The sequence below is a fragment of the Etheostoma spectabile genome, unplaced genomic scaffold (assembly GCF_008692095.1).
Source record: "Etheostoma spectabile isolate EspeVRDwgs_2016 unplaced genomic scaffold, UIUC_Espe_1.0 scaffold00002276, whole genome shotgun sequence".
NCBI lineage: Eukaryota > Metazoa > Chordata > Actinopteri > Perciformes > Percidae > Etheostoma > Etheostoma spectabile.
Window position 1 is genome coordinate 1 of NW_022602876.1, and position 14,911 is coordinate 14,911.

The window sequence follows — 14,911 nt, forward strand, 5'->3', positions numbered from 1 at the left end:
TCACAAACTTCCTGACTGACAGGAGTCAGCAGGTGAGGCTGGGGAACATCACATCCAACACTCGGACTATTAGCACTGGCGCCCCCCAGGGGTGTGTGCTCTCCACACTGCTTTTCTCCCTCTACACCAATGACTGCACTCAGGAGACCCATCTGTCAAACTCCTGAAGTTCGCTGACGACACAACCGTCATCGGCCTCATCCGGACGGTGATGAGTCAGCCTACAGACGGGAGGTGGATCAGCTGGCTCTCTGGTGCAGTCAGAACAACCTTGAGCTCAACCGCTCAAACTGTGGAGATGAAAGTGGACTTCAGGAAGAGACCCCCCACTCTTTCCCCCATCACCATACTCAACAGCCCTGTGTCTGCTGTGGAATCTTCAGGTTTCTGGGATCCACTATATTCCCAGGACCTGAAGTGGGAGCCCAACACAGACTCATCATTAAAAAGGCCAGCAGAGACGTACTTCCTGCGCCAGCTCAGGAAGCTCAACCTGCCTAGGAGCTGCTGGTCCACTTCTACACAGCCATCATCCAGTCTGTCCTCTGCACGTCCATCACTGTCTGGTTTGGATCTGCCACCAAAAAGGACCGGAGCAGACTACAACGGACGTAGGACAGCAGAAAGGATCATCGGTGCCAACCTGCCCTCCGTCATGACTTATACACCTCCAGAGTCAGGAAGCGGGCAGGAACCATCACTGCAGACCCTTCTCACCCGGACACAAACCTGTTCCAGCTTCTGCCCTTGGTAGGCGCTACAGAGCCCTGTACGCCAAAACCAACAGACTCAGGAACAGTTTCTACCCACAATCATCTCTCTGATGAACAGCTGATCTGACCCACAGTGTCAGCTCGTTCTGGTCAATAACACTGTAACCGGTCTCTACAGCAAACTGTTATCATTCCCACTACTCTCAATATCTCCGATTATTATTTATTCATCATTCTATTTCTTCAGTGTCATATGTTCATACTGTTCATATTGTTCATAATGTTCATACTGTTCATACGGTCATTTGTAATATAATAACATAATACTATCTAACCCAGTACCCTTGCACTACGCACATTTAAATAATTGTATTTCACTGCACTCATGCCTCTATCTTGTTTCTGTTTTAGAGTATGTATATATTGTATGTAAATTATATTAGTGTGTATATTTCTGTTTTGGTTGATATGTGTGTGTAAGCACAGTGTGAGCAATGCTCCAAAGACAAATTCCTCGTATGTGTCCTCATACCTGGCGAATAAAGCTGATTCTGATTCTGATTCTGATTCTGATCTTGACCATCTTGGCTCTGTAGGGGCAACTGTCACTCCTTGATGTGAGAGACCAGTTTTGAGAGACCAGATGTGAGTCGAGACCAGTTTTGAGTCTCACGTCGGCACTCTGCTCGGCTGGTCCCACTCATGTCTTCTGTGTGTGCGTGTGCGTGTGTGTTTGTGCGTGTGAAGGTGGAGCCAGTTCCGTGACCTGGTGGACCAGAAGAAGGAGTCCCTGAACTCGGCTCTCGGCGTGCAGAACTACCACCTGGACTGCAACGAGACCAAGTCCTGGATCCGGGAGAAGACCAAGGTCATCGAGTCCACGCAGGAGCTGGGCAACGACCTGACGGGCGTCATGGCGCTGCAGAGGAAGCTCACAGGCATGGAGCGCGACCTGGCCGCCATCGAGGACAAGCTGGGAGACCTGGGGGGGGAGGCCCAGCGCCTGGGGGGGGAGCACCCGGACCAGGCCAGCGCCATCACAGGTACCCGCCTGATAACTGAAACTTTAAACTTTGTGATCTCATAGCAAAAGTCTAAATAACTTGGAGCGGCATGATTTCATAATAAAAGTCCCCGTCCCCCGTCCCCCCAGGCCGCCTTGCGGAGATCTCGGCCGTCTGGGACCAGATGAAGGAGGCCCTGAGGGCCCGCGAGGACTCGCTGGGCGAGGCCCGGAAGCTGCAGCAGTTCCTGCGTGAGCTGGACGACTTCCAGGCGTGGCTGTCGCGCACGCAGACCGCCGTGGCCTCGGAGGACGGGCCCACCACGCCGGCCGAGGCCCAGCGCCTGGAGGGCCAGCACCACGCCATCCGCACCGAGATCCTCAACTACGAGGAGGACTACCAGCGCATGCGGGCCATGGGCGAGACGGTGACGCGGGGACAGACGGACGCGCAGCACATGTTCCTGCGCCAGCGGCTGCAGGCGCTCCACACCGGCTGGGACGAGCTGCACCGCATGTGGGAGAACCGGCAGAACCTGCTGAGCCAGTCCACCGCCTACCAGCTGTTCCTCAGGGACAGCAAGCAGGCCGAGGCCTTCCTCAACAACCAGGTACACACACACACAGACACACACAGACACACACACACACACACACACACACACACACAGACACACACACACACACACACACACACACACACACAGACAGACACACACACAGACACCTTCTCTCCAGAAGATCATCCCTTATGATTCCCCCCCCCCAGGAGTACATCCTGGCCCACACCGAGATGCCCCCCACCCTGGAGGGCGCTGAGGCCGCCATCAGGAAGCAGGAGGACTTCATGACCACCATGGACGCCAACGAGGACAAGATCAACGGCGTGGTGGAGGCCGGCCGGCGGCTGGCGAGCGACGGCAACGTCAACGCCGAGCGGATACAGGAGAAGGTGGTCTCCATCGACAACAGGTAGGCCATGGGGACACATGGGGACGGGGGGGACAGAAACGTAAGAAAACGTTAAAAACAGTGTGAAAACATCAACGGGGCGGAGGACGGGGACAAAAACGAAAGAAACCAATCAGCGGGCAGTATTTTGTATGTGTGACATGTCCTCAGCCAATCAGCAGGCAGTATTCTGTATGTGTGACGTGTCCTAAGAAAATCAGCAGGCAGTATTCTATATGTGTGACATGTCCTCAGCCAATCAGCAGGCAGTATTCTGTATGTGTGACGTGTCCTAAGCCAATCAGCAGGCAGTATTCTATATGTGTGACGGGTCCTCAGCCAATCAGCATCCAGTATTCTGTCCTCAGACATAAGAAGAACAGGGAGGCTGCGGTGGAGCTGCTGATGAGACTGAAGGACAACAGAGACCTGCAGAAGTTCCTGCAGGACTGTCAGGAGGTACACACAGACACACACACACACACACACACACACACACACACACACACACACTGAGATACATACGAGTTTGCAAAGTTTGACCCCATTCCTGCTGCTGATGTGTCTATATTTGTGTGTATCTGTGTGTGTGTGTGTGTGTGTGTGTGTGTGTGTGTGGTGTGTGTGTGTGTGTGTGTGTCCAGCTGTCTCTGTGGATCGATGAGAAGATGCTCACGGCTCAGGACCTGACGTATGACGAGGCCAGGAACCTGCACAGCAAGTGGCTGAAGCACCAGGCCTTCATGGCCGAGCTGCAGTCCAACAAGGAGTGGCTGGACAAGGTCCAGAAGGTAGGACAAGATCCAGAAGGTAGGACAAGATCTAGAAGGTAGGACAAGGTCTAGAAGGTAGGACAACATCCAGAAGGTAGGACAAGGTCTAGAAGGTAGGACATGATCTAGAAAGTAGGGCAAGGTCCCGAAGGTAGGACGAGGTCCAGAATGTAGGACAAGGTCCAGAAGGTAGGACAAGGTCCAAAAGTAGGACAAGATCCAGAAAGTAGGACAAGATTCAGAAGGTAAAACAAGATTCAGATGGTAGCACAAGGTCCTGAAGGTAGGATAAGATTCAGAAGGTAGGCCGAGCTCCAGAAGGTAGGACAAGATCCAGAAGGTAGGACAAGTTCCAGAAGGTAGGACAAGATCCAGAAGGTAGGACAAGTTCCAGAAGGTAGGCCGAGCTCCAGAAGGTAGGACAAGATCCAGAAGGTAGGACAAGTTCCAGAAGGTAGGACAAGGTCTAGAACCGGGCTATTCAATTGGCGGCCCCAGGGCCGGGTCCGGCCCCTGAGGGATTTTGTACAGGCCCGTGGAGTGAAGTGTAGTTATTACATATGGGTAGTCTCATACATCGCATGACTATGGTTAATTGTACATTCTTTCGTACGGTAGGAGGCAGTAGCGGTATGCACCCCTTTCAGCCATGGTGGCAAAACAGGTAGAATATCTACCTGTTTCGGCCGGACATATATTTTGGGGAACCACACATGACCAATCAAAGCCGCCCATTCGCGCTCTAGTGCCGCGCTCTGACTTTCTTTCAAGCCAAGCGCAAAGTTTGGCTAACAAGAAAAATGTCTCTCACTACCTTAAAAAAAAGAAAAGTTGACTCAGAGAACAGGCAGTTCAACAGTGAATGGACAGAGAAATACGCGTTTATTGCCGTTGATGCGAATCCTGTGTGTTTAATCTGCAACGAGTGCCTTGCCGTGTGCAAAGAGTATAATTTGAGAAGGCATTTCAAGACAACGCATGCTAACTTTGATGCTACTTTCCCTCCGGGCTCTGCTGCTCGGGGGCAGAAGATAACGGGGCTTACATCTTGTTACGAGCAAAGACGTCGCATTTTGTTTCGGGCCTGTACAGATCAAGAGAGAGCAACTGCGGCGTCGTTACGAGTGGCATGGATATTGGGCAAAAAGAAAAAGCCGTTTACAGACTCAGAGACAGTCAAGGAGTGTATGCTGGCATCCATTGAGGAGGTGGTAACAGATGAGAAAACCCGAAAAAACATTATCGATTTGATCAAGCAAATTCCAATTTCTGACACGTCAAATATGAGGAGAGTCGAGTCCCTTGCATCGGACGTTTTCGAGACGCTTTTGGACAAGCTGAGGAAGGCCGAGGTGATGTCTTTGGCCGTGGATGAGTCGAGGTAACAGGCATAATTAGTCAAGCAAGAAATGAGGATTTTTGAACACTATGATGCAATTAACATGTTTGTCACTCCATGTTATGCACTTCAATTTTTTCTTGATGTAGTATTATTGCTGAATGCAGTTTGAAATCTTTTGCCTTGATAAAGTGCCATGCACTGTTATGTTGTTTTAATTCTATTCTGTACCACACTATGCACTTTGGTTTTATTTTTGTTGGTCGTTGCCTGTCACTCAAATGACTGCATTCTTAAATATCTGTGATATGGCTGACCTAGACTGATTGTTAAGGTGTCTGATTTATGTTCAAACTGGACAAAGTGAGTACAGTAGTAGTCCATGTGAGGATTTATGGGGCAGTCTATTTTATTTTTTAGAAGGAAAAAGCGTGTGTTGTATTAAGTTTCCATTTAGCTGCATTTCTATTTTCAACCAGTGGAGAACGGGGACAGTTTGATATTTCTGAGGATTATTTCCCTCTTTACTTGTAACACTGAAATGTATCTCTTCATTGTCAATTGAGGATAATGAGCTGTAAATTTTGTACAGTTATGTGCAATTAAGTGGATGTTTTCTGTTAGTTAACTGCATTTCTCTAATTGTCTGTCTCTGATTTTTCAACATTGTATTGTCTTTTGAATGGAACAATGTCATGGACCTGTGTGTCTTAGTGTACCACAATATGCATACGTTGTTCTGCATTTACAAAATAGAATATATTGACTCCTTCAGTATGTTGTTGTAATTTCTTTATTTGTTACTATAATTACTCATATTCTCCGGCCCCTTATTTTGCCTCAGTTTCATGAACTGGCCCCAATTCCAAATTAATTGAATAGCCCTGGTCTAGAAGGTAGGACAAGATCCAGGAAGTAAGACAAGATTCAGGAAGTAGGACGAGATCCAGAAGGAAGACAGCACCGGTACTGTAGGGAGGTCACCTGGAACCATCCAGCAAATAGACGGAACCGTAGGCTAGCTTGGTTACATTTTTAAAAGCTAAGCTAGTAGTTAGCGGTAAGAAGAGACGTGAGACTGACGCGGTTTGTCTGTGTGTGTGTTTGTGTGTGTGTGTATGTCTCTATCTGTGTGTGTGTGTGTGTGTGTCTCCGTGTGTGTGTGTCTATAGGACGGCATGCTGCTGGTGTCGGAGAAGCCGGAGACGGAGGCGGTGGTGCAGGAGAAGCTGTCTGCGCTCCACGCCATGTGGGCGGAGCTTGAGTCCACCACGCAGACCAAGGCCCAGTGCCTGTTTGACGCCAACAAGGCCGAGCTGTTCACCCAGAGCTGCGCCGACCTGGACAAGTGGCTGGGGGGTCTGGAGGGCCAGATCCAGTCCGACGACTACGGGAAGGACCTGACCTCCGTCAACATCCTGCTTAAGAAACAGCAGGTAGCGCAGGACTCAGTCTCTATAGATAATGACTCAGTCTCTATAGATAATGACTCAGTCTCTATAGATAATGACTCAGTCTCTATAGACAATGACTCAGTCTCTATAGATAATGACTCAGTCTCTATAGACAATGACTCAGTCTCTATAGATAATGACTCAGTCTCTATAGATAATGACTCAGTCTCTATAGATAATGAGTTAGTCTCTATAGATAATGACTCAGTCTCTATAGACAATGACTCAGTCTCTATAGACAATGACTCAGTCTCTATAGATAATGACTCAGTCTCTATAGATAATGACTTAGTTTCTATAGATAATGAGTTAGTCTCTATAGATAATGACTCAGTCTCTATAGATAATGAGTTAGTTTCTATAGATAATGACTCAGTCTCTATAGATAATGACTTAGTTTCTATAGATAATGAGTTAGTCTCTATAGATAATGACTCAGTTTCTACAGATAATGACCCAGTCTCTATAGATAATGACTCAGTTTCTATAGATAATAGTTAGTTTCCATAGATAATGACTCAGTTTCTCTAGATAATGACTTAGTCTCTATAGATAATGACTCAGTCTCTATAGATAATGACTCAGCTTCTATAGATAATGACTCAGTTTCTATAGAGAATGACTCAGTCTCTATAGATAATGACTCAGTCTCTATAGATAATGAGTTAGTTTCTATAGATAATGACTTAGTCTCTATAGATAATGAGTTAGTCTCTATAGATAATGACTCAGTTTCTATAGATAATGAGTTAGTCTCTATAGATAATGACTCAGTCTCTATAGATAATGACTCAGTCTCTATAGATAATGAGTTAGTTTCTATAGATAATGACTTAGTCTCTATAGATAATGAGTTAGTCTCTATAGATAATGACTCAGTTCTATAGATAATGAGTTAGTCTCTATAGATAATGACTCAGTCTCTATAGATAATGAGTTAGTCTCTATAAATAATGACTCAGTTTCTATAGATAATGAGTTAGTTTCTATGGATAATGAGTTAGTCCCTATAGATAATGACTCAGTCTCTATAGATAATGAGTTAGTCTCTATAAATAATGACTCAGTTTCTATAGATAATGAGTTAGTTCCTATAGATAATGACTCAGTTTCTATAGGTAATGAGTTAGTTTCTATGGATAATGACTCAGTTTCTATAGATAATGAGTTAGTCTCTATAAATAATGACTCAGTTTCTATAGATAATGAGTTAGTTCTATAGATAATGAGTTAGTCCCTATAGATAATGACTCAGTTTCTATAGATAATGAGTTAGTCTCTCTGGATAATGAGTTAGTTTCTATAGATAATGAGTTAGTTCCTATAGATAATGAGTTAGTTTCTATAGATAATGAGTTAGTTCCTATAGATAATGAGTTAGTTCCTATAGATAATGAGTTAGTTTCTATAGAAAATGAGTTAGTCCTCTGGTTAATGAGTTAGTTTCTCTGGTTAATGAGTTAGTTTCTATAGATAATGAGTTAGTTTCTATAGAAAATGAGTTAGTTTCTATAGATAATGAGTTAGTTCCTATAGATAATGAGTTAGTTTCTATAGATAATGAGTTAGTTTCTATAGATAATGAGTTAGTTTCTATAGATAATGAGTTAGTTTCTATAGATAATGAGTTAGTCTCTATAGATAACGAGTTAGTTTCTACAACTTAACTATTGCCCCCCCCCCCAGATGCTGGAGAAGCAGGTGGAGGTGCGTCAGCGGGAGGTGGTGGAGCTGCAGAGCCAGGTGAAGGCTCTGGGTCCGGAGGTCAAAGACACGGACGAGGTGGACGGGCGGAGGCAGCTGGTGGAGACCAAGTTCCAGCAGCTGCTGGAGCCGCTGCGCCTCCGCAGGGACTTCCTGGTGGAGTCCAGGGAGGTCCACCAGTTCACCCGGGACGTGGAGGACGAGATCGTACGTAGCGGTTCTCTCTGGGGAAAATGTATCTTTCATCATATATAACGTGTTTTATTAACAGTTGAATCCATGCCTTGATTTGTTTTTAGTTAAATTTAACATTTTAAAAAAGTGAAATAGCAACTGAAGTCCATTAGAAAGAGTTGGTTTTCTATAAAAGACAGAAACTGGGACATCTGGGACATCTGGGACATCTGTCCTTTAGTGGACATCTTAATAACATGTCATCTGAGGGAGAAACAACATTTAACCACAGGAGTCTTGCTGTAAAGGAGCACAGCGTAGGAAGTAGACCAGGGACAGGAAGTAGAACAGGGACAGGAAGTAGAACAGGGACAGGAAGAAGAACAGGGACAGGAAGCAGGACAGGAAGTAGAACAGGGACAGGAAGTAGTTCTTTAGGAGATTCTGGTCAACTAGTGGCTGTAGGAGCAGTGTTTTTGGAGCAGTGTTTTCCATTGAGGACATTCAGAAACCAGATCAGAGGACATTCAGAAACTGGATCTCTCAGAACACCATGGAGGGTTGGACCGGAGACATAGAATAACCCCCCAAATGCCCTTTAATGACTCGCTCTGTACCGTCCTAACGGGCTGCGGCGCTGCCTTCAGGAGCACGCTGGCGTTAACGGCGGATCGTGTGTTCTGTCTTCCAGCTGTGGGTCCAGGAGAGGATGGCCGTGGCCACGTCCACCGACCACGGACACAACCTGCAGACCGTCCAGCTGCTCATCAAGAAGAACCAGGTGAGAACGCCTCAGACCGAAAATCTGGTTTCACACAGTCTGTCTCGGTGTTTAGATGATGGAAAACTCTGGTGTTGGTGGAAATAAACACAAACTTTACTGATTTACATGTGGAAACATCTCGGCTCTATACCCGCTGAAAGGGCTGTTTTAGATGGAGTCTGGTTGGTTCAGCGTTAACTACGTCGTAGCTGTTTCTGGGAAACAGAAAGGTCTTAAATAGGTTTTAAAAGGTCTCTGAAGGGTTAAGACACGTAACATTCACCATTAAAACAACACTGCATGTATTTAAAATGTTAGCAAAACTGGGGTAATATATTATATATTGTCTTATTAAGGCTCACGTAACTAAACCCACCAGACTCCATGTAAATAAACAGTCATTTTAGCATCGCATTACACACTTCATTCAAAGTTGACAGAAACCAAATAAAACTATGAAACGCTGTTTTCGGTCTTTTCTACACTTTTCCAACCATCACAACTGTAGTTTTGGAAGAAATAAACACATACTTTACTGATTTACATGTGAAAGTATGTTACTATATATACTTACTATATATATTTGTTACTATGTATGTTCTATACTCGCTGAAAGGACTGTTTTTTAGATGGAGTCTGGTTGGTTTAGCGCTAGCTACGTCGTAGCAGAAAGCTCTTAAACAGGTTTTAAAAGGTCTCTGAAGGGTTGAGACACGTAACACTTTTATTATTTTAGTTTATTGTTTTTAGGAAGTTCATCAGGTAGTAGGCACGCTGTTATATTTTCTGCGGAATTTTCTAGGTATATATTATTATCAATAAACTGTATATATTGATACCGCCGCACTATGCAGCATCTGATTAGTTGCCACGACGACGGACCAACAGTGAATGTGTGTGTAGACTCTGCAGAAGGAGATCCAGGGCCACCAGCCCCGCATCGACGACATCCTGGAGCGCAGCCAGAGTCTGGTGAAGGACGAGCCCCCCAGCGGGATCCGGGGCCGCCTGGCCGACCTGCGGGGGCTGTGGGGCCAGCTGCTGGAGGAGGGGGGGCGCCGGCGGGGCCGCCTGCTGCAGGCCCACCACGCCCAGCAGTACTACTTCGACGCCGCCGAGGCCGAGGCCTGGATGAGTGAGCAGGAGCTCTACATGATGTCAGAGGAGAAGGCCAAGGTACAGTCATAATAATAATAATCATAATAATCATAATAATCATAATAATCATAATAATCATAATAATCATAATCATAATAATCATAATAATCATAATCATAATGTATGCTTTATTAATCCTCACTGTCTTCATTAAGGATCTATTAGACATTATTCTGGAAACACGATATGAGGAATGTATTATTTATTATTATTATTATCATCATCATCCTCTTATCCGGTATCGGGTCTCGGGGGCAGCAGCTCCAGTAGGGGACCCCAAACTTCCCTTTCCCGAGCCACATCAACCAGCTCCGACTGGGGGATCCCGAGGCGTTCCCAGGCCAGGTTGGAGATATAATCACTCCACCTAGTCTTGGGTCTTCCCCGGGGCCTTCTCCCAGCTGGACGTCCCTCCACCTAGTCTTGGGTCTTCCCCGGGGCCTCCTCCCAGTTGGACGTGCCTGGACCACCTCCCTAGGGACCCCCCCAGGAGGCATCCTTACCAGATGCCCGAACCTCCTCAACTGGCTCCTTTCGACGTGAAGGAGCAGCGGCTCTACTCCGAGCTCCTCTCGGAGGACTGAGCTTCTCACCCTATCTCTAAGGGAGACCAGCCCCCCTCCTGAGGAAACCCATTTCGGCCGCTTGTACCCTGGATCTGGTTCTTTGGGTCCTGACCCAGCCTTCATGACCATAGATGAGGGTAGGAACCAGACCTGCCCGATAGATCGAGAGCTTTGCCTTCTGGCTCAGCTCTTTTCGTCACAACGGTGCGATAAACAGAATGTAATACCGCACCGGCTGCTCCGATTCTCCGACCAATCTCACGCTCCATAGTCCCCCGCGAACAAGACCCCAGGGTATTTAAAGTCCTTCACTTGGGGTAAGGACTCACTCCCTACCTGAAGAAGGTACTCCATCGGTTTTCTGCTGAGAACCATGGCCTCAGATTTAGAGGTGCTGATCCTCATCCCAGCCGCTACTCCGAACTACTCCGAAGAGTCAGAGTTCCCCCCATCACCCGCAGGCGTAGGGAGGCGACCCTCTCGTCCACCGGGGTAAACTCCAACGCAGCGGCGCTCAGCCGGGGACTTGTTAGGATCCCCACACCCGCCCGGCGCCTCACACCCTGGGCAACTCCAGAGTAGGACAACCCCTATCCAGGAGTATGGGTCCAGAACCGAGACTGTGCGTAGAGGTAAGCCCCACCAGATCTAACCGGTAGCGCTCCACCTTCCGCACAAGTTCCGGCTCCTTCCCCCACAGAGAGGAGACAGTCCACGTCCCCAGAGACTCTGCCGCTGGGTTCTAGTCCATCGAGGCCCCTGACCTTCACCGCCACCCATGTGGCAGCGCACCCGACCCCAGTGGTTCCTCCCGGGCCTCCTCCGGGCAGGGTCACTCCCTCTCTGCCTTCCTCACTCATTACATAGGGATTTTGAACCATTCTTTGTCTGGCCCCTCCCCTGAGACCACTTTGCCATGGGAGACCCAACTAGGAGCACACAGATCCAGACCACACTGCCCTCAGGTTCATAGGGACAAACCTCTCCACCACCATAAGGAGATGGTTCCCGGAGAGGTTTATTATTATTAATATGATTATTATGATTATAATGTATTCTACTCCCTCAGGACGAGCTGAGCGCCGTGACCATGCAGAAGAAGCATCAGATTGTGGAGCAGGCGGTGGAGGACTACGCCGAGACGGTCCACCAGCTGTCCAAGACCAGCAGGGGACTGGTGGCCGATGGACACCCAGACAGGTGTGTGTGTGTGTGTGTGTGTGTGTGTGTGTGTGTGTGTCTCCACGTTACCTATTACATTACCTAAAGCTTCAGCCCTGACTCCCTGTGCTGATTGGTTACTTCTTCCCCCCCCCAACCCAGTGAGCGAATCAGCATGCGGCAGTCTCAGGTGGACAAGCTGTACGCCGGCCTGAAGGACCTATCAGAGGAGAGGCGGGGCAAACTGGACGAGAGGCTCCGCCTCTTCCAGCTGAATCGCGAGGTGGACGACCTGGAGCAGTGGATCGCTGAGCGGGAGGTCGTGGCCGGGTCGCACGAGCTGGGACAGGACTACGAACACGTAACGGTACGCATGAGAAACAAGCATCAGGAGAAACAAGCATCAGGAGAAACAAGCATCAGGAGACACAACATTGTAATGTTTACCCTACAGGACAGATGTTCATCAGGGGAGAAACAAGCTGTAATGTTACCCTACAGGACAGATGTTCATCATCAGGTAGAACAAGCTGAATGTTACCCTACAGGACAGATGTTCATCATCAGGGAGAAACAAGCTGTAATGTTACCCTACAGGACAGATGTTCAACATCAGGTAGAAACAAGCTGTAATGTTACCCTACAGGACAGATGTTCATCATCAGGTAGAAACAAGCTGTAATGTTACCCTACAGGACAGATGTCATCATCAGGGAGAAACAGCTGTAATGTTACCTACAGGACAGATGTTCATCATCAGGGAGAAACAAGCTGTAATGTTACCCTACAGGACAGATGTTCATCCGGTAGAAACAAGCTGTAATGTTTACCCTACAGGACAGATGTTCTCATCAGGGAGAAACAAGCTGTAATGTTACCCTACAGGACAGATTTCCTCATCAGGGAGAAACAAGCTGTAATGTTACCCTACAGGACAGATTGTTCATCATCGGGAGAAACAAGCTGTAATGTTACCCTACAGGACAGATGTTCATCATCAGGAGAAACAAGCTGTAATGTTACCCTACAGGACAGATGTTCATCATCAGGAGAAACAAGCTGTAATGTAATGCTTAAAGTAGTGATTATTTACATGGAGTCTGGGGGGTTTGGGGACGGTGGTTTCTGACCCGGGTCTTCTGTGCCCAGATGTTGCAGGAGCGTTTCCGTGAGTTCGCCCGGGACACCGGGAACATCGGTCAGGAGCGCGTGGACAGCGTCAACCGTCTGGCGGATAAGCTGATCAACGCGGGTCACGGGGACGCAGCCACGGTGGCGGAGTGGAAGGACGGTCTGAATGAGGCCTGGGCCGACCTACTGGAACTGATTGACACCCGGACCCAGATCCTCGCCGCGTCCTTCGAGCTCCACAAGTTCTACCATGACGCCAAGGAGATCCTGGGACGCATCGTGGACAAGCAGAAGAAACTGCCTGAGGACGTCGGCCGAGACCAGAACACGGTGGAGACTCTGCAGAGGATGCACAACACCTTCGAACACGACATCCAGGCCCTGGGGACACAGGTCAGTCAGATCCCCATACCCCCAACCTGCTGGGGACACAGGTCAGTCAGACCCCCATACCTCCAACCTGCTTAATGGGGACACAGGTCAGCCAGACCCCAAGTGCCCCAACCTGCTGGGGACATAGGTCAGTCAGACCCCCCAATGGGGACAGGGGTCAGTCAGACCCCCCAGACCCCTAACCTGCAGGTCAGTCAGACCCTCCAATGGGGACACAAGTCAGTCAGACCCCCAGACCCCCAACCTGCAGGTCAGTTAGACCCCCAACCTGCTTAATGGGGACACAGGTCAGTCAGACCCCCAACCTGCTTAATGGGGACACAGTGGGTTATGGGGACAGTGGGGACAGTTGGGGTTCTTATTGGTTTTAAAGAACAAAAGGCCAACCACTATGGGAGGAAGTTGGGACGCGGGGTTAAGGTCTTTAAGGGCTCACCTGGTATCAGGTGATCCGGACTAGCTGCTGACCTTTGCCCCTGTGTGCAGGTCTAGCTGCTGACCTTAAACCCTATATCCAGGTCTAGCTGCTGACCTTAGACCCTATATCCAGGTCTAGCTGCTGACCTTAGACCCTATATCCAGGTCAAGCTGCTGACCTTTGAATTGGTGTGCAGGTCTAGCTGCTGACCTTTGACCCTGTGTGCAGCCTAGCTGCTGACCTTTGACCCTATATCCAGGTCTAGCTGCTGACCTTTGACCCTATATCCAGGACTAGCTGCTGACCTTTGACCCTGTGTGCAGGTCTAGCTGCTGACCTTTGCCCCTGTGTGCAGCCTAGCTGCTGACCTTTGACCCTATATCCAGGTCTAGCTGCTGACCTTTGACCCTATATCCAGGTCTAGCTGCTGACCTTTGACCCTATATCCAGGTCTAGCTGCTGACCTTAAACCCCATATCCAGGTCTAGCTGCTGACCTTAAACCCTATATCCAGGTCTAGCTGCTGACCTTTGACCCTATATCCAGGTCTAGCTGCTGACCTTTGACCCTATATCCAGGTCTAGCTGCTGACCTTAGACCCTATATCCAGGTTTAGCTGCTGACCTTTGAATCGGTGTGCGGCCTAGCTGCTGACCTTTGACCCTGTGTGCGGCCTAGCTGCTGACCTTTGACCCTGTGTGCAGGTGCGGCAGCTGCAGGAGGACGCCGTGCGCCTGCAGTCGTCCTACGCCGGGGACAAGGCGGAGGACATCCAGCGGCGGGAGGGGGACGTGCTGGAGGCCTGGAGGACGCTGCTGGACGCCTGTGACGGGCGCCGGCTCCGCCTCCTCGACACCGGGGACAAGTTCAGGTTCTTCAGCCTGGTCCGGGACCTGATGCTGTGGATGGAGGACGTGATCCGGCTCATCGAGACCCAGGAGAACCCCAGGTACCGAGACCACCGCCGAGCACCGTCTCCTCTTTATATTCAGGCCTTCTTCATTTATTTTTTTTAAGTTTTTTTTGCGTTTAAATTCTTTTGACATTTGAAATGTTTAGTGTTTTTATCCGTTTTGTTGAGCTGTTTGGTAGAAACTAGAAGACACTCTAAAATATTCACATGTAACATGATGACATCACACAAGGTACACTGCTCATTCATAAAAAATAGTTAATCTGCAAGCTGTAGATACAAGCTGATCAAAGGGGT

The 14,911-nt window shown here is 48.4% G+C and overlaps 1 protein-coding gene across 1 annotated transcript; it reads left to right on the top strand.

The window, feature by feature from the left end:
* Positions 1–1,460: 1,460 nt before the first annotated feature.
* On the top strand, positions 1,461–14,650 carry sptbn1 (spectrin, beta, non-erythrocytic 1; the record flags this gene model as incomplete). Its single annotated transcript, XM_032507375.1, is given in 13 exon segments — positions 1,461–1,756; positions 1,867–2,327; positions 2,486–2,688; positions 3,036–3,126; positions 3,312–3,458; positions 5,952–6,215; positions 7,920–8,144; positions 8,803–8,892; positions 9,778–10,050; positions 11,668–11,798; positions 11,922–12,126; positions 12,909–13,283; positions 14,406–14,650. Coding segments are annotated over 13 exon segments (3,006 nt in total), but the record flags the coding sequence as incomplete, so codon positions are not given.
* Positions 14,651–14,911: the final 261 nt, after the last annotated feature.